The following is a 24,741-nucleotide window of genomic DNA, read 5'->3' as shown; positions in this document are numbered from 1 at the left end:
TCAGCAATCATCAGGATCAGAACCACACAGTAAATGAGCTAACTTTAGAAAATGCTTAACTTGAAGTCCCCGAGGGATGGAGGTGTCTTTAACGTAGTTAGTTAGAAAGAACTGATGTGCTAAATCAGAGTTCAGAAATCTTCAGTGCATATAAGCTGTGCAACCCGATAACATTTTTTGGAGTAAAACTCTGGTGTACAACTAAAATAACAATGAGATACCACTACGCAGCTATTAGAATGGTTAAAATCACAAACACGGACAACGCCACACGCTGGCAAGGCCGTGGAGCTCCAGGAGTGCTCACTCGCTGCTGGTGGGAATGCAAAATGGTGCGGACACTTTGGAAGACAGTTTGGTGGGTTCTCACAAAACTAAAACACTCCTACTGTGTGATCCAGCCATCGGGTTCTTCGGGATTTACCCAAATGACTTGAAAACTTAACGTCCCAACAAAAATCTGCACATTAATGTTTATAGCAGCTCTATGTAGTTACCAAAACTTGGAAGAAACCAAGATGTCCTTTAATAGGGGGATGGGTAAACACACAGTGGTCCATCTGGACAATGGAATATTATCCAGAGCTAGAAATGAGGTCTATCAAATGAAAAGACATGGAGAAACCTTCATGGACACTGCTAGGTGTAAGAAGCAAAGCCAAAAAGACGACATACTGTGTGATTCCAACTGTATGGCATTCTGAAAAATCAAAACCGTAGAGTCCTTAGAGAGTTTAGAGGTGGCCAGTGCGTGGGAAGAAGAGGTGAGTGGGTGAGTGGGTGGAACACAGGGATTTAGGGCAGTGTAACTATTCTGGAAGTTGCTGAAATGGCAAATACATTTGTCCAAACCCATAGGATATGTGATACAAAGGATGAGCCCTAAGGTAAACTATGGACTTCAGTTAATAGTAATGTATCAATATTGACTCATCAGTTATAACAAATATACCAAGTAACGCAAGATATTCATATTAGGGGACCACTGTATGGGGGGAGAGGGAGGGAAATAAGGGAACACTCTGCACCCAGTCTTTCAATAATATTGAATATTGTTCTTTTGAATATTTCAGTACACCTAAAACTCTAAAAATTAAAGCCTCTAATTTTTTTAAATGTGTATGAAGAGAGCCAATGATGATATTTGGAAAACACCAATAATTAAGAGCTGAATGGAAGAAGAGGAGGTGAGTTTTTAAAAAGGAATAAAAAGGAATGAATTCCAAGCTACCGAGCTGGCCGTCACAGCCAACTGTCAATTGTTACCGAAATAATTTGACGGAGGCTCCCTGCAATCCTCAATCCCATCGCATAAGAATCCAAGAAAGGTTAAATATAAATGTTCCTAATGCGTGTGAATGTATTTAGCTGATGCCTGTGCAATCACCACTTTGGGGGCCACATGAACAGCAGCAACTCCATGTCTTTCAACCTAGGACATTCACAGGACATACAAGGCATTTTCCTGCTCTTTCAACTCCTCTGTAATCACAGCTGAATGAGGAAGGAGAGGAATTCACAGCCATGCTTGGTGGCCCCATTGTACATTTGAGACCATTTGCTTCCGGTGACCCTTGGGCCCACCGGGTGGTCCCATGCCATTTCTCTGTCCCACCCACTGTCTCGTCTCCCAAGTGACTCCTATGCACCTCCCTTGGCTTCTCAACTTCCATCTCCCTCTCTGACCTCCCCAAATGCACGGGAAAACTCCTTCGGTTGGCTTTCCCTGGTGGGGGAAGTAGACAAAACTTTTAGACTCTGTAAATGCAGCATCTCCCAACTCACCTCATCTGCAGCCGTATTCTTTGGAGGTCGACAGAATCATAATGATCATGAAATTGATACACGAGAAGATGGGGCTCACAGATGTTGCACCCTTTTGAAGATCAGAGAACAGATGTGTGATGGTGCTCAATACTCTAAGTCCACAGCCCAGAACTTTACCTGCCAATCCCTTCAAAGTTTTGTAGCCGTTTGCCACATGTATCTAAGGTGGCATCACACCACAGTAATGCTAACCTCTTTTTTAACCTAAATGACAAGTAGAGGTTCTCTCAATGATCACTTGTCCAAAATGTAAATATTCATTTCAGTTCTTCTGACCTGAGTTCCAGCAGCTGCACATGGAATAAATTCCATGTTATTTTAGAGGATTGCAGGGTCAGCTTCAAGTACCAGTAATGGTAGACTCTGTGGGCACATGTGTGTATGCATGTGTACGTGTGCATGTTTGTGCATGTGTACGTATGTATGTGCATACAATCTTCTTCATTTTCAGTGTGTGCTAGAGTAGATGCCTAGCACACAGCAGCAACTAAATAGATGTTTATTAAATGGAAGTGTAAGTCAATGAATGGATGAATCTTTAACAAGAGAGCTTCTGATATATGAGTCAACCTTTAATGCAGCCTCAATGGGGGATGCATGATTTTTAGCTTCGGTCATTCATGGTTAAGTTCTACCATGATGACCTTGGACAAGAAACCTCACTTTTCTGAGATCCAGATCCCTTATTCACAGAACAGGGCAGAACTATGTATCTACTCTGCAAGTTTGAAATTAAAAATAGTAATAATACATGAAAGGCATTTGGCCACAGATTTTTTGCTGCCAATAAATGGTATGCTTTATGGCTGTCCTTGTTTATAATTCTCTAACACACACCCTGAGGGTTTTTTTAACTCATGGAAACTTACCGTTAGCAAATAAAGTACTACAAAGTTTTAAAAACTCTAATCAGTAAAGGTAAAAATTTGGGGACGTAAAGATAAAAATGAAAGCAAGACACAGTCAGTGGGCTAAGAGTTGGGTGGTTGGTGATTATGGAAATTACACAGGATGTGGAGATATATAGGGTCCCTCCAGGACTGAGATGGGGGCCTTAGAAGGGACCCCAGAAGACGATCATAAGAAAAAAATATGTATATAAAGAGAAACTCTAAATAACTCTAAAGATTAAAAAAAATCTTGGAAAGTGTTATGGACTAAATTGTGTCCCTCTAAAAATTCATATTTAGAAGTCCGAAGCCCCAGAATCTCAGAAGGTGATTGTGTTTAGAGTTGGGGTCTTTAAAGAGATGATTAAGCTCTTTCCGACACTTTTCCATGCCTCCATGATGGTACGCATGAACGTCCTGGCAGATGCTCTCAAGGGCAGCAACAATGCCAGTAAGAGAGGCAAACACCAGGTTCTTCTTAGGCTCTGCTCCAAAGTCATCCTCCGGTTTCTAACTGTGATGATGAAGCGTGTTTACATTGGTGAATTTGAAATGACTGATGATCACAGAGACGGGAAGACTGCTGTGACCCTGACGGGCAGGCTAAACACGCGTGGAGTGACCAGCCCCAGACGTGACGCACAACTCAAAGATCTAGAAAAATGGCAGGATAATCTGCTCCCGCCCTGCCAATTTGGTTTCAATGCACCAACAACCTTAGCTGGCATCGTGGACCATGAAGGAGCAAGGCGGAAACACACAGGAGGGAAAACTCCGGGATTCCTTTTCTAGGGAGGTAATACACACATGCAAATCAAATGCCTCAGAGGGAAAAAAGGGAGAGGTAACTAAGGCAAAACAAGGCTGTTGGCGTGGGCCCCACTCCAGTATGACAGATGTCCTGTTAAGAAGAGGAGGGGATGGGGCGCCTGGGTGGCGCAGTCGGTTGGGCGTCCGACTTCAGCCAGGTCACGATCTCGCGGTCCGTGAGTTCGAGCCCCGCGTCAGGCTCTGGGCTGATGGCTCGGAGCCTGGAGCCTGTTTCCGATTCTGTGTCTCCCTCTCTCTCTGCCCCTCCCCCGTTCATGCTCTGTCTCTCTCTGTCCCAAAAATAAATAAAAACGTTGAAAAAAAATTAAAAAAAAAAAAAAAAAGAAGAGGAGGGGAGGACGTGGTCATGCTCAGAGGGATGACCACATGAGGACACGGGGACAGATGGTGTCTACACTGCCCACACCTGGATCCGGGACTTCCCACCCTGAGACTGTGAGTCAGTGAATCTCTGTTGTGTAAAAGCCCCAGCCTGTGGCGGCCTGAGCGGACTAAGATGAGGGTCTAAGAACTACCGTGTATCCCACACCCCCGAATGGACCTTTCCTGAACTAGATCTCAGCGGGTCACGTTAGAATCTTCTCCTTCGTGCTTACACGTGTCTTGGCAGGTCGGCTTTCCCTATTGCACTTGAAACTTGGCCGGGTACAGAAGAATATAGTCTGCAACTTGCCCGATTCTCTCCCCTGCTTTCATAATCCATGTGCTTGTGCTTCAGGGACAGGACATAAACAGCACATCCTCTCTCCATGTTACCGATTAAGATCACCATAGAGATTGCTGTAGCAGATGCTATGTTTATATTAAGTTTACGAAAATTCACCAGGGACACAGGCTCCATAAAATGCACAACACGACACAACCTGCTGATATCAGGATAACCATGCTCTTTTCTATGTTGCAGAAGACTTCTTTGAAACAGAGAGGGTAGCGGTAGTCACTGACGAAACTTTCACTCGGTGCCACTGTGGGCCAGGTGACCACGGGTGGGGGAGGAGGAAAGAGGGCTGAGTGGGACTTACCGCAAGTAAGAAATGGAGGGAACAAGGAGACCCAGAGCCCAGTCCATTATATGGGGCACGCTGTATTTCAAAATGTGTGTCTCTTGCAGTTACTAAGAACTGTATGCCATGATATCAGATCGTTTGTGTTTACTAGTGGGGGAAACAGACACAACTAAACTTCCATTCTATTGGGCGTGTGGCCTCGGAAGCAGTACCGTGGAATTCTCTCCATCCTCCCTCAGCCTTCCCTGGGCTGTTACATCCACTTTATCTTTTTCTGCCCTTTCCTCTGCCTTCACAGCATTTCCTTCGGTCCCCACGACCGCCCTGGCTTCCTTGTTACTTCTTCCTCGTCTCCTTCATCCTTCCTCCTCTTTGGACTTCTGTTCTCCTTGCCTGGGTAGATCAGTGGGTTGAGCGTCCACCCTTGATTTCAGCTCAGGTCACGATCTCACAGTTCATGTGATGGAGTCCGTGTTGGGCTCTGCCTTGACCGTGTGGAGCCTGCTTGGGATTCTCCCTCCTCTCTCTCTGCCCCTCCCCTGCTCGTGCTCACTCTCACTCTCTCTCTCAAAGTAAAGAAATATTGTCAAATAATAATAAAGTAAGAATAAAAATGTTGTGGTGGTTTTTCCTGTGCAACTGCACTTTTAAAAAGAGATGAACTCCGCACATGCACACGTAAAAGGAACAAAAACAAAATGGACAATGAAATGCTTTTATGAAAATTAACGGAGTGATCCCTCACCTGATAATCCAAGAATGTGAGTTCTGCAGAAACATCCCCCAAATGACAGATCCTCTCAGTCGTAGGACCCGGGGAGACATAGAGAAAAAGTCCTGGATTTATAGTCTTTTTTTTTTTAATTTTTTTTTTAACGTTTATTTATTTTTGAGACAGAGAGAGACAGAGCATGAACAGGGGAGGGGCAGAGAGAGAGGGAGACACAGAATCTGAAATGGGCTCTAGGCTCTGAGCTGTCAGCACAGAGCCCGATGCGGGGCTCGAACTCACGGATCGCGAGATCGTGACCTGAGCCCAAGTCGGCCGCTTAACCGACTGAGCCACCCAGGCGCCCCAATATAGTCTTTTAATATAACAATCCAGCCCGGCTATGAAACTGGGCCCACTGTATGTTTCACACTCAGATTATTCCAACATTTTTTTTTATCCCTGATGGAGACGTAATGGGTTGGAACACTTAACTTCCTGTCTTGGTCCCACATGGGGCAAGACCTCAGCGAGGAATTTCTCCAACTCATGCAGAAAGTCTGACAGTATCGTTTTCCCATCTTCAGAGAAAGCAAGGGGTTTGGTCTCACACTTTAGCAGAAGTATCACTGTAATCGTCTGAAGTACAGAGCTTGAAGAGAGTGTTACGCTCAGATATGGTCTGAGCAGGCTCCAAGCTGGGAGAGGAAGGGGGTGAGGTGGAGAGGAGTCCCAGTGAATTGTTCACAGCAAGGTAGATATCAGCAGGTGATGAGATAGGGAGACGGGTCTAGCTCCTGGTGGGGGGATGGTAGCAATTAGACGAGTTTTGGGGTCTCAGGCGGTAAAAATATTTCTGACTTTGACTTCTTTTTCCGACTCTTATTACAAAGTATAAATTTATTCCATTTCTGAAGAAACTGTGAGATGATTCACCAACTAATTATGCACTAACTTATTCATTTCCTTTAGGTTAAATGATATAAATTTTCCTCCTGAGATGCTTAACTGAGTCAAATTCACCCGAGTTTTTGAGGTGGGAGATGGAAAGGGAGAGAGATGCTCTCTAATTACCTCATGTTGGAAAAGAGGTCACAGCTGGCATGTCCAACACTCACTAAGGGCCATTCTAGAGTTTTCTTCCCTTGGCAAATGAAACAGAAAGCCATGGTTAATTATGCTTTCCATTTGATATTGAATGCTTTTGGTTTAAAATTTCAAAGAAGCAGGTAAATTGGTGACAAGTCTCACTCACAGCGAGACTCCCTTCTCCAAGAAGAAACATCTCCACGGCCGGTGTGGGGTGGCTGCGTGGGACCAGAGGCTAGAAAGAAACAGCGGTTTGGAAACCATGAGGTAGAAGGTACAGGGTCATGCGACAGTGACCAAGAGGCCTGGAGACTGGTTTGTTCTTAAATATGGAGCCCATTGGGGCGCCTGGGTGGCGCAGTCGGTTGAGCGTCCGACTTCAGCCAGGTCACGATCTCGCGGTCCGTGAGTTCGAGCCCCGCGTCGGGCTCTGGGCTGATGGCTCAGAGCCTGGAGCCTGCTTCCAATTCTGTGTCTCCCTCTCTCTCTGCCCCTCCCCCGTTCATGCTCTGTCTCTCTCTGTCCCAAAAATAAATAAAAGTTGAAAAAAAAAATTAAAAAAAAATTAAAAAAAAAAAAACATGGAGCCCATCAAGCCACGGACTGCATAAGAGCCCTCCCCCAGAAGCGTCCAGGACACGTGGAATTGGAAATTGGAATTGGAAAGCTGGCGGATGAAACTATTTCCTTGGCCAACTGGAAACAGTGGAGCCTGTGCCACAAATGAAACACAGGAAAAACCACCCAAGATAGGCATCCGTTCCCTCGTGGTGGTGACAAGGGGAGGTTTATAAAGCCGTCTACTCTGGGGTAAGGAAGGAGCAGACAATGATGTCACCATGTTGTCAGATCAAAGAGCGTCGTTCACCATGGCACCACCGTTGTCCTCATTTACCAATGGGAAAAATCAGAAGGGACCTTGCCTTCCTGGCACACGTTCGTCCCAGGAAGTGACCAGTCACCAGGACCTGCTGGCTTTCCAAGCCCTCCCACTCCGGCCGCTCCGTCCAAGGCGCGTCGGTCATTATCTTGCCTTCAAGACTGAGACACCCCCGGGAGCTGCAGCCCCAGGCAGGGGAGACGAAGAAGGCAGATAAGGACTCTAATCCCTTAAGAGCTTTTCCAGTGAAGATCACTGGTTTCCCCAAAGGAGATACTGCATTTGCTTGATTTTTACGTGTAAAAATTCCTCGATACTGTGTTTCAAGTCATTCTTCTATTAGTCAAAATGAAATTTAAGTCCAAATTGGTGTTATATGTGTTATTATGACAACTTTGTTACTGCAGAAAACTGTTGACCTACAAAGATCAAATACATATGAGCCTTAAAGACGTGATGAGAACAGGGGCGCCGGGGTGGCTCAGTCGGTTGAGTGTCCAGCTTCGGCTCAGGTCATGGTCTCATAGGCTTGTGGGTTCGAGCCCCGCGTCGGGCTCTGTGCTGAAAGCTGGGACCCGGCAGCCTGCTTCGGATTCTGTGTCTCCCTTTCTCTGCCCCACCCCTGCTTGCACTCTGTGTCTCTCTCAAAAATAAATAAACACTTAAACATTTAAAAAAAGAAAAAAACATGACAAGAATAAAATTGGGTAAAAAATTGTTGTGAGCTGAGCGGCCAGTGCTGTGGGTACCATGGGCTGTGCACTCGGTGCCAAGTGCTCTGGAGTCTATGCTGCACTGAGGACTGTGTCCCGTGTCCTGTGAACCCCTCACTGTGTCCTATGCCCTTGCACTGTGCATCCCGAGATGCGGACTCTGTGAGTATGCGCACTCAGGTGTACTGGGGTCCTGTGTCCTGTGTCCTCTGCGCCGTGGACCGCGCCCTGGATACTCTGTACCGTGTCCGTGCGTGGTGTAACTCACACGACCTGTAATTGCTAGTATTATACGTCATTTCTTGACTGTGAGCTCTAACTGATAAAATGATTCACCTCAGCTTTCCCACTTTTTTGCAGAAAGAGGACAGCAGAATGTTAGTACAATGATTTCTGTGCACAGTTGACCCCTGAATCATGCAGGGATGAGGGACACTGGTCCCAGTGTGATCAAAAACCCACCTGTAACTTTGGACACCCCCAAAATTTAACTACTAATCGCCTACTATTGACCCAAAGCCGTACTGATAACCTCAACAGTTGACTAACACCTATTTCATATGCATATATACTGTGCATATATAAGGACACATATACCGTGCTCTTATCAGAAAGTAAGCACGAGAAAAGAATGTAATTTTAAAAATCATGAGGAAGAGAAAACACATTTATAGTATATACTGTCTTTACTGGGGAAAAATCTGTGTGTAAATGGACTAGCACAGTTCAAACCGTGTGGTTCTGGGTTCAACTACAAGTAGTTCTCCATAAATTATTTCAGGCAAATACTTGATAATTGTGCTTCTGTGTATGTAATCCTACACAACTAAAAAATTTTCAGTACATCATATGGCAAGAATTCATCGGTCAAAAGGTTTCGATTGCAGTTATAATCTAAGAAAACGGTATATATTTTGGATTCTGTATTTCTATAAAATTCTTCAAAGGCATTTTACGTAAAGGGGATGGCTTTTCTTAAGCAGAAATTTTCTAACTTTGTCCATTTGTTCTTCCTTATCTTCAGCCTTACTCATCACCTCTAATTTTGAAAACGTTGATTTAACAAAGCAAACTCACATTCTACTAAAACATCACTAGGAAATAAATCACTGTGAAAAAAGATATTTTTAAGAGAACTTTACTCGCCTAATAAAAAGACAAAACAGAAGAAGGTTAAATCCCCTTCTTAGCACCCCAAGGCCGTGTCCACAGATGTCCACGGAACCAGTTTGAAGAGTTCTTCTCTAGAGGACTGAAGACATTCTAAATTTTTTTTTTCCTACTTTTTTTATTTATTTTTGGGACAGAGAGAGACAGAGCATGAACGGAGGAGGGGCAGAGAGAGAGGGAGACACAGAATCGGAAACAGGCTCCAGGCTCTGAGCCATCGGCCCAGAGCCCGACGCGGGGCTCGAACCCACGGACCGCGAGATCGTGACCTGGCTGAAGTCGGACGCTTAACCGACGGCGCCACCCAGGCGCCCCAGGACTGAAGACATTCTAATAGGTAATCACTTTCTCAATAAACAGATGAAAAGCTGAAACACAGCAGAGCTGGTCCCAGCCCTCCGGCGCGTGGAAAGAACAAATCTCCAGGAAGGACCATGTGCTCGTGAGGAAACAGAATCTGTCCTTCAGACGCCCTTCCGGGAGCACGTACACTCAGCACAGCCAGGTAAGGGCTCTGAGGTCAAGTCTAGGTGCGGAAGCAGCTTTACCTGAGTCATCGCGGGAGAGAATCACGACCCTCAGGACCCACAAGGCCCGATCAACCCAGGACCCTTCCGGGAGGAACACTGTGGCCTGGACAGGGAAGTGCCAGGTAACATCTGGAATGCACCTGCAAACCCTCCTCCCACCCTTCCAATAACAACTCATGCCATGCGTTTGGGTAAATGTGAACCAGGGAAAGGAAGATATTCAGATCCGGGATCGAGTGGCACTGGCACCTCCAAGGAAGCCCGTGGCCGCTTGAAATGCCCTGTGGCCCACCGGTCACGTGGGGCCTTAGCTCCTCAGGGATGCCGTCCGTCTCACGGGGAACTGGGCACCACGCCCTCCCTCATCTCGCAGTGTCCTCCAGGCCTGGGCGTATGGACGGACCAGAGACTGACGACAGTTGGCAGAAGTTAGCAGCTGGTGACACTTGGCTGTTATGTTGGGGAGGGCCCAGGTAGAAGGCAGAGGGGGGAATCCCTTTCCCTAAGAAACTCGTAAACGGGAGCTGCGGAGATGAAAGCCGCCACAGACCTTCCATAGGCAGACACTGTCGTTCCCGGTGATTTACGGCACGTTTGATTGGCCTCTGAAGAAGACCCATGTATCTCTGAGGAAACCAGCGCATTGCACAATTATTGACAGCGACTGCTGCCACGTGTCTAGACATTTTACCCTTTCCCAAGGCAATTTAATACTTCGCCCGGCACATACCACAAAGCTGCTGATTTAGCGAGTGCATTTCTCCACTCATCTGGTGAGACAGAAAGACAGGGGCCGGTGGGGAGAGATGAGCTTAAAGCCACCCACACACTTTTCTTTCACTCGCCAGGACAGCGGTGTTCTATACTGGACATAACCTAATTATATCATGGTCTCTAAATGCTTGTTGTAGTTTGTCATACGATTGTAGTGCAACTGACAAAATAATTAATTGGTGACCCCCAAAACTTTCGCACCATTAAAGTCCCAATGCACCAACATGGCAGAAATTGCAAACATGCACGAGACCCACAGCTTCCAGGTTACACACTAAAAAGAAAAAAATCTAGGCAACACTTTGCTTCCACCAATTTGAAAAATACATCTGCGGTGGTACAGAAATGATGGATTCGTGTTGGGTAATGATCTCTGTGGGTTTCAGTCATTTCTGTTGAATATCTATTTCTCCAAGAAACAGGAAGTAGATGATTTGGGACACAAGATCAGTCTTCCAAGACAGGTGCTAATTAATCCAGCAAAACCACAACCGGTATACTGAAAATCGATAAAGGCTCCCGAACAAGCAGAGACTTGGGGTAAGATTTGTTCAGTATTTCTTCATTACATTGAATGGACTCTCCGCTATCTGATCCATAACCGATAATGAACCATAGCGCTTATTTATAAAGCCCCAGTGTGAGACTTCAGACCTCCGGTGAGGTTTTTGGAAGACTTTGAAATGTCCTGTTTGTTTGTAGATCATGAAATATCACACCAGTCAGCACATTTACGTGTGAATGTGGAATATTTCTCTGCTAAATGTCAGATTTTAAAAAATCCTAAATAACAGACACCTGGGGGGCTCAGTGGGTTAAGTGTCTGGCTCTTGGTTTTGGCTCAGGTCACCATCTCATGGTTCTTGGGATCAAACCCCACATGGGGCCCTGCTCTGACAGCTCGGAGCCTGTTTGGGATTCTCTCTCAACCTCTCTCTCTTTGCCTTCCCTCCTCTCAAAAATAAGTAAATAAATAAATTTCTTTTAATGATCTGACATAATAACAATTTCCTGATAGAGCTAAAGCTAGTTGTTATTTTGGATAATACTGTTGATTCTTTCAGCCAATAGAACACCTACAATTTTTCAGGCATGAAATATTGAGTCCTCAAAAGACGAATAAGCTATGCTTCCTTAATTGTGGACTACTTAGAAGGAAAAGCAAGTGATGTCAAATGTGCTACAAAAATGTTTTTGAGGAAAGACACGTGGAAGGGGGGTTGGGAGCAAGCAGCAGACGCAGGGATGACCAAAGAGACTTGGAGCAGGAGGCCAGCACGTCTATGGTTCAGAGCGTCAAACAGAGCTTGTGTGAGCCCAACACCCAGAGTAAGAACCAGGAGTCATCAGTACAATGACATCTACCTTGGCCCTACCTTGTCGCCCACACACGTCCCCCGGAAAAGTACTCCTGTTCCCAGGAGCTCTCCAAATGGTGACTCAAACACCCGGGCTTGGTCTGCCATGTGGCCTTTTCATTTTTCATCTGTGGTTCCTAACATCATGATAATGGGGTTGTCTTCATGTCAGCCAATCAAATGGAGAAAAGAGACAGGTAATCGAACAGGACCTTTTTGACGAGCCAGGCTTGCGATATGGCACAAATCTCTCACGCTCGCAGCCCCTTAGCCAATTCTGTAGATGGCGTGACCGAGGTGATGGGGGTGAGCGGTCACTCCCCCACATAACCCTGTGTTCTCAGAGGGGAGCAGGGGTCTTCCGTGAGCACTTAACCTCCTCTGCCCCGAATCTCCATCTCTTTCCAGGGGCTGTTTCATTTGTTTCGCTATTTTCTTTCAGAGTTTTTTCAAGGTTGGTGGATCGGCCCGGAATTTTGTTCCGATTTCCCAGTGAAAGACGAAAGAACTACAGCAGCTTTTTACCACAGTGGCTCCACCAACTTTTAAAAAGAAGGATAAAACAAAAGAGGGGCCCAACCATCCGATTTCAAATCTCGTTAGATGGCTGCTGTGGTCAGGGCTGCGGACTTGGCGAAGGAAGAGACACACGGATCAGGCAGACCGAGTGCAGGGCTCGGAAGTGCACTCACACAAGTGCACGAAGCTGATTTTTCACCACCCGGCAAAGGCAATTCAACAGGCGAAAGACGGCATTTTCAGCCCATGATGCTAGAACACTAGGGTATCCATGGAATACGTATGCATATATTGACCGAAGTCTACACCTTTTACAAAAATTAATTCAGGGGGCGCCTGGGTGGCGCAGTCGGTTAAGCGTCCGACTTCAGCCAGGTCACGATCTCGCGGTCCGTGAGTTCGAGCCCCGCGTCAGGCTCTGGGCTGATGGCTCAGAGCCTGGAGCCTGTTTCCGATTCTGTGTCTCCCTCTCTCTCTGCCCCTCCCCCGTTCATGCTCTGTCTCTCTCTGTCCCAAAAATAAATAAACGTTGAAAAAAAAATTTTTTTTTTAAAATTAATTCAGAATGTATCAAAGATTCAAATGTAAAATGCCCCACTGTGAAACTTTTAGAAAAAAAAAAAAACCCTTCAGTATCTAAGGTTAGGCCAAAAATGTTTCTAGACCTCACACCAAAAGCCGGATCCGTAAAAGGAAAACGTGACACACCGAACTTCGTCACAAGTAGAAGTGTTTTTCTCTACGAGAGCCCCAGCTAGGAGATGAAAAGACATGACAGAGTGGGAGGAAGTGCTGGTAAACTGCGTGTCTGACAAGAAGCAGGGACAGAATACGGAGAGGACATGCAAACTTCAGCAGCAGGAGGGACGGGTACCGTTGACGCCTGGATGTTTCAGGACCCACTCGCGGGCTTCCCACCGCACTTGGCAAAACACGCACTTGCATTAGGACACAAGAGCCGTGGCACTTGGAGATAGAAATCATCAGCCTCGTCCCAGGCTGTGGTTTAAGAAATCCACTTTAGGTCACGTCTGGGCATCTTATGCTCTGCCCATCAAACCTCAATGGAATATTGAAGGAGAAACCGACTTCATTATTCTACTCTGGAAAATCTATTCAAACTCGCCCGGCCCGCCACACACACGCACACTGTTATGGAAATCAATAATTCAGAGGGGGGTCTCTACAGACCCCCTGCGCACGTGCGGTTCAAGTCCCAAGACGGTGGCCGCTCCGCACAGGGGGCAAGAAGTCTCCCGCTTAGATCAAAGATGGCATTTCTTTGGCGAGAGGCACACGACACAGCGTGTCTTTAGTCACATAATATTCTTTCAGAGATTTTAGTTTCAGGGACGCGTGAAAGTAAATTTCTCACGGGGAACTTTAATTCAAATCGTAATCCTCTCACTGTATCACATTTCAGGCTGAAATGGGGAAAGTACACCGAGGAATGGGTGACCCTTCCTACGGAGAAGCAGGTGTCCGTGCAGGGTGAACAAGAGGTGCTCGGCCAGCCCTCTGCTCCCACGCAGACGGGTACGCGGCACCAAAGAGCAGCCACAGCAGGAATCTTGGTCCCCACCAAGTTTTAAAACCCACATTCATCACCGGTAGAAGGAAACAGCACCGTGCTACTATCGGCCTGGAGGATGTGACTTGTCTCCAGTCGACGGTTTGCAATTACACCCTTCCCGGTGTTCATTCGTTTTCAGAAACTGCATCATAGCTACACTGACAGCTCGGGCTTCGGGACAGGTGCACGTTTCCATCTAGACACGGAAGTCACCGCCGCCCCCGCCCCCATGCTCGTTCAGTAGGGCACAACCACCCGATCAGCAGACCATGCCAATCCATCCGACCCGACTGCGTCTCGTCCGTTCCAGTCTCCTGGACCCTACGTGGTACAGTCTCCACACCAATGAGCCCACGACTGCGCTGCTGGAATGCGACCACCACGTTCACACACCCACCTGCAAGACGGTAGAGCCCTCAGGAATGCTCTTTGTCACAGACCGCCTCACACGGCAGAGGAACAGGCTTGTCCCCTGTTTCCTCCTCCTGGAATCAGAGCCTTCCGAGGACAGCAGGGCTGCGTGAAACAAAAGATAAATGTGGGCGCATGCAATTACAATGTGGGGTGATAAGTGCCTTCTGAACAGAAGCTCCCAGAAGCATTTGAGATGCTGAGTAAATCACTGTTGAAATAATTGCATTGAAGATACATACTCCACTTCTAGTCGTGCAAATTGAAGTCAAGATAATAAGGAATAGTATACATAAGCAAAGAATTATATTTCCATCCAAACTTTCCTCATAATCCTGAGGAGGGTTTTTTTCATAGACAACGGCCTTCAACCTTCATGTTCTCATTAAATCAGTATTGGAATATTTTTTTTTAATTTTTTAATTTTTTTAACGTTTATTTATTTTTGAGACGGAGAGAGACAGAGCATGAATAGGGGAGGGTCAGAGTGAGAGGGAGACACAGAATCTGAAGCAGGCTCCAGGTTCTGAGCCATCAGCACAGAGCCCGATGCTGGGCTCAAAGCCACAAACCGTGAGATCGTGACCTGAGCCGAAGTCAGTCACTCAACCGACCGAGCCACCCAGGCACCTGTAAATTTGAATTTAAAATGGAAAGGTACACTGAGGACTACCAGTCGTGTGACTCCCAAAAAGAAAATATACATCCTACACATACGTACACACACACACACACACACACACACACACACACACGCACACATGCAAAGCCATAAAACATTTCCGGTAAGTATCCCTGCCAGGCGTGTACAGATGAACATGATGTGTACAGGTATCGCACCCACTCACAAAGGTCCCACAGAATCGAACAGCCAAGCTTGTTGGGGGAGCACGAGGTGTGGATTTGCATTGCAGCCCCATTACTTACTGGAGACACAATCTTTATGAGCATGAATGACCGTCCGAAAAAAAAATGGGCAGTCTTTACTGCCTATCACATAATATTGTCTTTATTGCCAATCAATATAATAACGTGGTAATTATTATCATAAAAATAATTATTTTTAAAGGTAATGTACACAAACATATGTATTTTTGCAAATAATGCTACCAGTGTCTTAGCACCTTGTCACTAGATTTGTTGGTAAATGAACCTCCTTGTCCAACTTCATCCAATTCCTCTCGCACTAATGCTTAATTCTAACTTACTTTTGTCATTTTTTGCTGTAATCATGTAAGCGATTCAATCTTCCTTTGACTTTGACTCCAATGATGAGTGGTTTGCAAGCACATTTATAAGACTGATCGCTGAGGCAGCTAGTAAATAACTTGGGGCTGATTCTCCATGTCTGTACTCACCACTCAGAGACAATGTGAAACGTTACAGGCCAACTTATCCCTTATTAAATAACCTGACACCTCATCATTAACCTTCAATGCCAATGGCGGAAGTTCTTACATAGAAAAGTTAGGAAAATCCAGACCCATTGTTCTTGTTTCTTTCCCTCATTAATAAAGTTGGGGGAAGCAGTTTCTGGAAAGCCTCTTGTACGTGACGTGACCTGTATTTTACAACGGTGGTAAGTGGTCGTTGCCAATTTACCAGAGAGACGGCAGACGGGAAGAGGAGACGGAAAAAGTATTCTCGAGGACTTTCCACGTTTAAAATCAGAGAAAGGTGCTGTGGAAAAATCACCCTTTAAAGTTCTCTCTTAAAAAGTGCCCTGACCCACGTGCCCTCATCATTGCATATTTCAACTAAATGACTATTTTTGCTTAGGGCTGCGGAGCTAAAATGCTTTGGAAAGTGCCGAATCCATCACCCGCAGAAGCGTCACCTAAATGCAGAACGCGGGATGGGTATCATTAGTTCTGAAATCTGAGAGAGGAACACAGCTTGGGTTTTCAGGGGGAAGAAATCATTCAATTTGTAAGTGAATCTTTGACATCAGACGAGTTCGGTGGATGCACACATCTGCACGAAACACACTCAGTGTTTTACCTGTTCTTCTCGCTCTTTCCTGCAAGGGAAAGAAGGCGTCTCTTGTGCTTGACAGGGACCTGCGGTCAGGTGACACGGGCCACTCTGACCTGGCAGCAGGGAACTAATGGCCTGAAAGGCAGCAGGAAAGAAGAAACCAGGGGTCCACCCTGTAAGCTCCGAGAAATACGCGAACGAATATCCTTGGGTGAAAAAAAATACACTTTTAAATAAAATGACATCTTCCTTCTTGCACAAAAAATAGCTGTTCACCAAAAGCCCGACATCTAAAATAAGCATCAAAAATGGAAAGAGAGTAGGGGCGCCTGGGGGGCCCAGTCGGTTAAGCGTCCGACTTCGGCTCAGGTCATTGTCTCGTGGTCTGCGAGCTCGAGCCCTGCGTGGGGCTCTGTGCTGACAGTTCGGAGCCTGGAGCCTGCTTCGGATTCTGTCTCCCCCTCTCCCTCTCACGCTCTGTCTCTCTCTATTCCTCAAAACTAAAAAACAAAATGTTAAAAAAAGAAGAGGTTCCTCTGTGTTGCTGCGTTAATAGGTTTCCACGGGGCCAGCAGGTGCCCAGAGCGCCCGTTACTTCAGTCCTATTTGCCGCCCGGCCCGAGTGCCCTTGTCAGTCGCAGCCCGTGTCCTGTCCAGAAGACCAGAAGGCTGCAGGGGCCACGGCCCATGTGTCTCCTCTGGACCTGTCCTCTTTTTAACACCAACTTATCCTTCGTGCCCCAGGTGTCCCTTGTCTCCCTACCTCTTGTCACTCTGAATGACCGCGTCATCTGACCTCATTCCCCGGTTGTGTTCTGCTCCTGGTGGCACCACGTCCGTCACCTGCGTTCCCGCTGTCCCTGTCCACAGGCTCCCCCTTTCCGGGACCACCCGCTCGCTCACACCCGCACGGAACCGGACACCCATCTCCCTGCGTCTTTCTTCCACCCTCACTTTCTAGTCCTTCATCCAAAACGCCTGGCTGTGCGGCCACTGCACGTCCCGGGTACCTGCCTCTGCCCCTGCGTCCTGTTCCCTCCGCACCCAGCCACCTGCCTCCCTGGCCTGAAACTTGTCTGCCAGCACCATTCCCTGCTCAGCTCCCAGTGTCCTCGCAAACGTTCCAAAGGGCAGGTGCCCTGTGACTATCTAGAAGGAGACAATAAAACCAGTGCACAATGTGGGGCCCCCGGGGGCTCAGTCTGTTGAGCTCCGATTTCGGCTCCGGCTCGACATGGTGGGATTTAGTCTCTTTTGTGTCCCGAATGTCCGCGGGCCCTCAGTGCTTAGTTCATTCCTACAAGGACACACTAGCTATGTCCTTAGAAGCTCTGCGGGCCCAGGTGAGGGTTTCTGGCTGGTGGAGCTCACCTTTCAGGTAAGCTGGCCTTTCCTCAGGGACCGACTCTGTGTCCATGCCCTCTGCCGCCACCCACGGTCTCTACAGGAGAATCTTCCCTTGTCTCTTCCGACTGTATGTCTCTCATGGATATTCTGGTAGAAAGGTGACAAGAGGGTGTTCTCATTTTGGACATCGGACCACCCCCTCCATCAGCCTCGGGACTCACTGTTCCCTCCACCGTGCCTGGCCTCCAGAGTCATTCTGCTTTCATTGTTTTCAGAAGACAAACCGGCCATCTCTCCCATGTGCCGCAGATGAGGTGGGACATTAGGGAGAGAGAAACCCAGCAGGGCAAAACAGCGAGTGGTCAGGGGGAAGCACACCCCAAATCATTTTGTAGCAAGGTAGAGTTGTTAGTTTCATTGGATTCATGCGTCTACATTAGCGTAGATAAACTTACATTAAGTTATTATTCTCCAAGGAGACACAAAGAAAGAAACATAGATGGATAAATCATATACCTAGATAACAAACGCACAGGAGAGCTTCTGTTTTTCAGAACACTGCTGCCTTGAAATCCCTACAGACAACCAAGCTCTTAGAGCGGTTTCGAAACTCACCTTGTGCATGGTCAGATCACATAACTGTTCCTATCTCAGATCCCCAAGCATAGAAAATAGATTTCTTTTCTTGCCAAACTCGCAAGAATACATAGAGAGAGCCTCTAACAACGTCAAAGACCCTGGAGCAAGATGGGAAGGAGAAAAAGGAGATGGTAAGCCCTTTTGGAAATTCACATCCAAAATGTTGACTGACAGCATATGCAGAGGAAAGAATTATGTCCGTATTATGAAGCAGCTTAATTTATGGTTCCTCATCCAGTGTAAAGGAATTATATTCTGACTTGGCTTTATATTGCCTATCAGTGAAATACATTAAAAAAAAAAACCTATTTAACCATGTTTAGGAACAAATAGGATTTAGTTCCTTTGAAATCATATTTTGATTTTTTGAAATGTATGTATCTTCATTTGCACACTTTAAAATACCGCTCTTTCTGTTACATTTTATAGGTTTGTTGTTTCACGGTGGGAAAGGGATTGTAACTATCAGTCCCGAAAAGGAAAGTACCCATTAGCATTATGTTTGAAGGAAATGCTCTAGAGTTGATATTTCTAGTTCATTCTATTAAAGTCAATTGTTATTTATCATCTGAGATTTCAAATTTATGTGAGCAGTTCATATTATTTATGATATTTTGGGAAATCTGTCGGGAGTGTGGGTCGGTGCCATAGAAAGGCACGCTTTTCACTAATTTACCGGTAAGCGCCTCGCCCTCAAAAATATATTTTGATAAATTGATGTTTAGTTTTTCATTTAGAGAATAAGTAAAGACGTTAAAGGAAAACCATGGCAGAAGAATATTTGCACTTGTAACCATTTTTGCCTTCAACTGATCTCAGCAATGTTCTGTTCTGAAAAGATTAATAAATCCCAACAAAGGCATTGAAAAGACCTCAAACATAGGTATTTCAACAAAAAGATCGCCATTTCATGATATTTATTCACATAATCCTACAGTAAAAATGTTGCCTTCTTCTAAACTTCATGGGTGTAAGATTTCACACTGAACCTGTAAATACCAAATCTATGAGTTATTCTGGGCAGGGGACTCTTAATAGCAAGCACCACGTTTGTATTTTTCTCAAATGCCAAAGAACAAAAAGTGTTCATCACTACGTGACGAGGTGTTGTGTTATTTAAAATGAAAGTTGTTTAAGGCGCTGCTGTTAAACTATTGCATCAGCCCAGACGGGACTTGCCTGGTCCCACTCACACTTCAGCGGCTACAGCCTTCAAGGAAGCAGGTGTCCCGGTTTCTTCTGGAAGCAGAGGAGAACCGGATATCGTGCATCTGGACCCAACCATCCCAGCCGCACCGCGTGCACAGGGCGGAGGCGGGACGGGGGGTGGTTCACCACACACCTGGGGACCGATCGAAATCCTGACACCATCCCCTACCGGCTCTAGGATCACTGGGCAAGTTATGCGAGCTCTCCAGACCTCAGTCCCCTGGTCTGTACCACTAAGATAATACAAATGTCGACTTCTGGGTTTCTGGTGAGAATGGAGTTAACAGATGTGAAGCACTTAGCACAGCACCTGGGATCCATTCAGTGCTGTCACGGGAGTCACGCAAGGCCCAATCGCCGCCTAGCAAGACCATAGTTCTTAATTTCAAGGGCGATCGACAGGAAAACCGACACCTATAAAGTCTCTGGCCAAGCTTCTTTGGGGGATTAGCATGAAGTATAGGGTGTGAAGAGACCCCCCCCCCTTACCAGCCACAATCCCCTGGGTCTCCTTTCTAAGGAGGAGCTAACAGGAGGCCTTCCGGATGACTTCCCCAGAGAGGCTCCACTCATCCGCCTGAGTTGGAGACACAGAGGAAGCTAGTTTTGCAGGGACAAACGTATGCACACAAGGGATTAAAAATGCTGCAAATGATTCAGATTTTTGCACTGGAGAAATCAAGGGGAAAAAAACGAACATTATAAGATAACGGTAACAAGTGGATGAACTCTTTTCCTTTTCTTCTTGGGATCTTACCCTTGTTGCAATAAAGAAAAATTAGCTTGCTATTCTCATGAGCATATGCTACAGTTAGCAACTGCATGTGCCCTTGAGAACCTACATTCATGGATACGTGCGTTAAAACACCGTATTCATTGGGGCGCCTGGGTGGCTCAGTTGGCTAAGCGGCCGACTTCGGCTCAGGTCATGATCGCGCAGTCTGTGAGTTCGAGCCCCGCGTCAGGCTCCGTGCTGACAGCTCGGAGCCTGGAGCCTGGTTCAGATTCTGCGTCTCCTTCTCTCTGACCCTCCCCCACACGCGCTCTGTCTCCCTCTGCCTCAAAAATAAATAAACGTCAAAAAAAAAAACAACACCATATTTATTTCCAGGCAGCTGGTTTAAAACACAACAGTGATCTTCCTCAGTACTGCAGAAGGGAAAAAAATTCTCCCAGACCTTCTACACTTTGGTGTAGAATCCACCTGGAAAAAAATATGTTCGTATCTAATCTGAATGTAGAAGGTTATAATCAGAAAATCCTTCACTTTTTGTCAAAAGGTAAATGAGTTTTTTAAGCATCGTACTAGTTATTATTTAAATAACATCATCATTAAATGATTTATATTCTGCCTTACGTTATTTTCATCATACACCAAGAACATATTAAGAAAGAGTTAAAAATAAGTGGGATCCTATTTCAAATGAGGATCTATATAGTTGTGTAAGGGAACAGTATCGCTTCTATTAGGAAATGACTTTTTGATAGAAATCCTGCCAAAACAGCCTATTAGTATTTTTCTGGAAAAAGAGTCTTAATCTGTTTTTAACACTTTCACAAACCTAAAAAAATGTTTTCTACTTACTTGTTAGTAATGCTTTTGTTAACGAACGTTCTGGTTATTTCCCTAGAAACCACAATATGCACCTTCACGTATCACAGTCCAACATAAATTATCCTTATTACCATTACTGCAAAAGCTGGAAACTGAGAGCGCATTGCCTCCACTTACCCTCTTCCTCTGCATTTTTGCAGCCACGCATCTTTTTTTCTACATATATTTTCACCAGCGTAAGGAATTACTATTATTGCTTTTTTACGGTTGGTTTTCATTTACACAAGTTACTAACCAATTTATTTTTCAATTGTCCTTCATTATTTCCTGAATGTTCATGTTCCATCTGGGATCACTTTCTTCCCTCTTTTTATTGAATATACTTGACATATAACACTGTGCAAATTAAGGTGTACCATGTGCTACTTTGACACATTCCTTTAGTGTCATATGATTCCCATTGTGGCGATATTTATCCCATTACATAATTATGGCACTATATTGTTGTCCATATGCGTTATGCGGTGCATTGGATCACCGTGGCTTATTTAGTACTCATTGGAAAGTTACACCCTCACACGTCAATCTTCTTTTCTTAATGCAGAAGAACTCCCTTTAGTAATTCCATAACTGTAGTTCTGTTGACGCATGTTTTTAGCTTTCTTGTTTTCCTTTTCGCCCGAACGCTCTTTCCTTTGCTTTCAGTTTGGAGATGTCACTGAACATCTATGTGAATAGCTGTTTTCTTTCAACGCTATGAAGATGCCCCACCATTGATCCTTGCTTCTGCCGTCCCTGTTGAAGTCAGCTGGAAACATTGATGCTGTTGTGTGTGTGTGTGTTTGTTTTGTTGTTTTTAAAGTAATGCACCCTTTCTTCTGGCATCCGTGCCTCCCTGACTCGGCTCCGGAGAGCCTCTGAGCTGTGCTGTGTCAGAATCTGGAAAATCACCTTCCTTCCTCACCAGATCCCGGCCCTGAAATCTCCATTTGTTGGGGCACCTGGGTGGCTCGGTAGCTTAAGCGTCTGACTCTTGGTTTTGGCTCAGGTCATGATCTTGCAGATTTGATTGTGATACTGAGTTCGAGCCCCACATCAGGCTCTGTGCTGACAGCACGGAACCTGCTTGGGACTCTGCGTCTCCCTCTCTCTCCGCCCTTTCCCCACTTGCACTGTCTCTGTCTCTCTCAAAATAAATTAAAAAACAAAAAACCAAAATCTCTATTTGTTAATTCTCCAGCCCAGCAGGTGACAAAAACTCTTGGGGCTCCTCTGCCCAGAGCAGACATACTCTGCAAGGCATTCTTCCTGGTCTCTCCAGACCCCGTCCCATGACGAAAACTGGCAAATTATCCCTGGGAAGTAGCATCTTGATTCGCATTCGAAGTTCTCTGTCTCTGAAAGCTTGGCCACGTAAAGCCTGTGTGCTCAGAAGTTCTCTGATGTCTTCAAATGTTTGTTTGTGTGTTAACTTACCTGGCTTTTCGGTTAGTCTCAGCAAGACCGTTGGGCTGCCCACAAATGACTCCATCATAATGAGAAGTGGAATCCCTAAATCGCGTGACTGTGGAAGCCACATACTTTATTAAATTTTCAATTATTGTCTTTGCTTTTAAAATCATAAAATACAACACTGTATTGTTTTCATGCCCTGATTTTAGCACCTGACGCACAGTTTGAATGTGAGGCCTCATTCACACTGAGCTGGAAACCATGAGTAGTGAGGACATTTCTTAAACTCCTTGAATATGTCTGCCAAGCTCCCTCACTTTGAACATTTTCCATTTTTGCCACACAAAAAAAGTAAACGATGCCTTTAAAGAGTGATTTCTTTTCCATCCCATCATTCGAGGAGAAAGCCGTGAATGAGCAAAGTTCTTTATCCAAAATATTTGTCATTATTCTTGTATTTTTAATGGGATAAATACCACATCTAAAAGATTCACTCGGGGGCGCCTGGGTGGCACAGTCGGTTGAGCGTCTGACTTCAGCCAGGTCGCGATCTCGCGGTCCGTGAGTTCGAGCCCCGCGTCGGGCTCTGGGCTGATGGCTCAGAGCCTGGAGCCTGTTTCCAATTCTGTGTCTCCCTCTCTCTCTGCCCCTCCCCTGTTCACGCTCTGTCTCTCTCTGTCCCAAAAATAAATAAATGTTGAAAAAAAAAATAAAAGATTCACTCGTCTCTAAAAATATCCTATAGTAATAAAATGTAAAGAAACATTGAAAACTAATCAAACACAGTCTACAAAGAAACATTTTCCAATTTACTCTAAGTTAGGTATGATTAGCAAAATTTACCGCTTAAGGGATTTGAAGTGATTCATCATATTTATATTGAGAGAAGTCCGGCTGAAAATACCTGAAAACCATAAAACACTGCAAAGGCATAAAGCGTGTGGCCAGAGAAGAGAACACGTCTTGAAACTTCATCCGTTTATATATTTATTCCTTTTTCAGTTAAAAAATTTAGAAATTATAACTGATGCGGTTTTGGAGAGCCCACAGCCAGGAAAGAATTCTTGAAGACGTCTTTGGTATAAACAGGTGATTTTATTAAAGCATGGGGACAGGACCCATGGGCAGGAAGAGGCCACGCTGGGGTTTTGAGGAGTGACTGTTGTCAACTCTGGAGTTGGGGGGTGAGGGGAAAAAAGGACGTCTGTGTTCATATCTGAAGGAGACTCCCAGGATCCTGGAGGCCCATACACTGTGGGGCTCAGGTAGTTCTTCCCCCCAGCTAAGGATTAATGTTGAGACAGCAGGGGGTTCCTAGAGAACCCTGCCTGCCTCAAGTATCGGTCAGTAGGGGGCAGGCTATAAAGAAATTTCCTCTTATTTACCATTTCCTCCTGCCTTGCTCCCACATCACTATGGAGGGTGATGTTGGGGCTCCAGAAAACTGAGTCTATAGGTTTCTGGACACGAGACTCTTGATAAGATTGCCTTTTCTTGTAATTTACTAAGAGATTTGGTAAACTGATGGAGACCCAGGTCCCGCATGACTGTGACCTCTGTCAGTTATTTGTTTTTCCCTCCCCTCTGTCCTTGGGCAGCCAGGAAAGCCTGAGGAATGTCACAGGTACCCCGCCCCGGGGGGGGGGGGGGGGTCAGCCCGCCTATGGCTCCCTCACCAAAACTGCAAGCAGCTAACACACACAGTCACTAAAACAGCTTTTATCAACAAGATTATATTAAGGTTTGGCAAAAAATTTGGAAGAACCAGAATTTTCTACACTTCCGGGGGGAATGAGAAAGTACAGCCACTCTGTGAAACCATTGGGCAATTTCTTATAAATGTGTAAGCACAGACCTGCATCACAGCCCAGCGGTCATGTGCCGGAGGGACACGGAAAAGTTCCTACGAGCAGGCTCCTATGCAAATATGTGTAGCAGCTTCATCCATAATGTCCAAAAACTTGAAAATCTAAATACCCACCAACAGGAGAGAATACAAATGGTCACACGTTCATACAGTAAGATGTTATTAAGCCGTAAAGAAGAATGAACAGGGGATCCCCGTAGCTACATGAATGAACCCAGGAAGCATTTTGTGAGGAAAGAGGGTTGTGAGAAGGTCACAGAGCATATAATCGCCCTTATGTGACATTGACAACAGACAAAACAACAGTGACCAAAAGCAGATCGGTGGTTACCAGGAGCTGTTAGGTGAGGACAGATGTGGAGACACACAGAGGATCTTCTCGGGTGATGGGAACATTCTAGATCTATTTTATAT

The 24,741-nt window shown here is 45.6% G+C and overlaps 1 protein-coding gene and 1 long non-coding RNA gene across 5 annotated transcripts in view; one reads left to right on the top strand and one right to left on the bottom strand.

Annotated features, from left to right (window-relative positions):
* LOC123384725 overlaps positions 1-24,741 on the bottom strand; it is a 163,781-nt gene that overhangs the window by 68,876 nt on the left and 70,164 nt on the right. For 2 of the 4 annotated variants that reach the window (XR_006596199.1, XR_006596200.1), the window contains exon 4: positions 14,268-14,386. The exons of the other annotated variants lie outside the window; for them this stretch is intronic. This is a non-coding gene — a long non-coding RNA (uncharacterized LOC123384725). The remainder of the gene's footprint in view (positions 1-14,267; positions 14,387-24,741) is intronic. 4 annotated transcript variants of the gene reach the window in all.
* Positions 3,114-3,626, top strand: LOC109499334 (40S ribosomal protein S15a-like). The gene has a single exon (XM_045055178.1). The coding sequence runs from the start codon at positions 3,114-3,116 to the stop codon at positions 3,507-3,509; it is 396 nt and encodes a 131-aa protein (XP_044911113.1). The 3' UTR covers positions 3,510-3,626.

Source organism: Felis catus, chromosome B1 (assembly GCF_018350175.1).
Source record: "Felis catus isolate Fca126 chromosome B1, F.catus_Fca126_mat1.0, whole genome shotgun sequence".
Taxonomy (NCBI): domain Eukaryota; kingdom Metazoa; phylum Chordata; class Mammalia; order Carnivora; family Felidae; genus Felis; species Felis catus.
This window is presented reverse-complemented; position numbering and strand designations above follow the sequence as displayed.

Coding starts and splice junctions, on each gene's coding strand:
- LOC109499334 (XM_045055178.1), top strand. CDS start 3,114: ATGATGGTACGCATGAACGTCCTGGCAGATGCTCTCAAGGGCAGCAAC.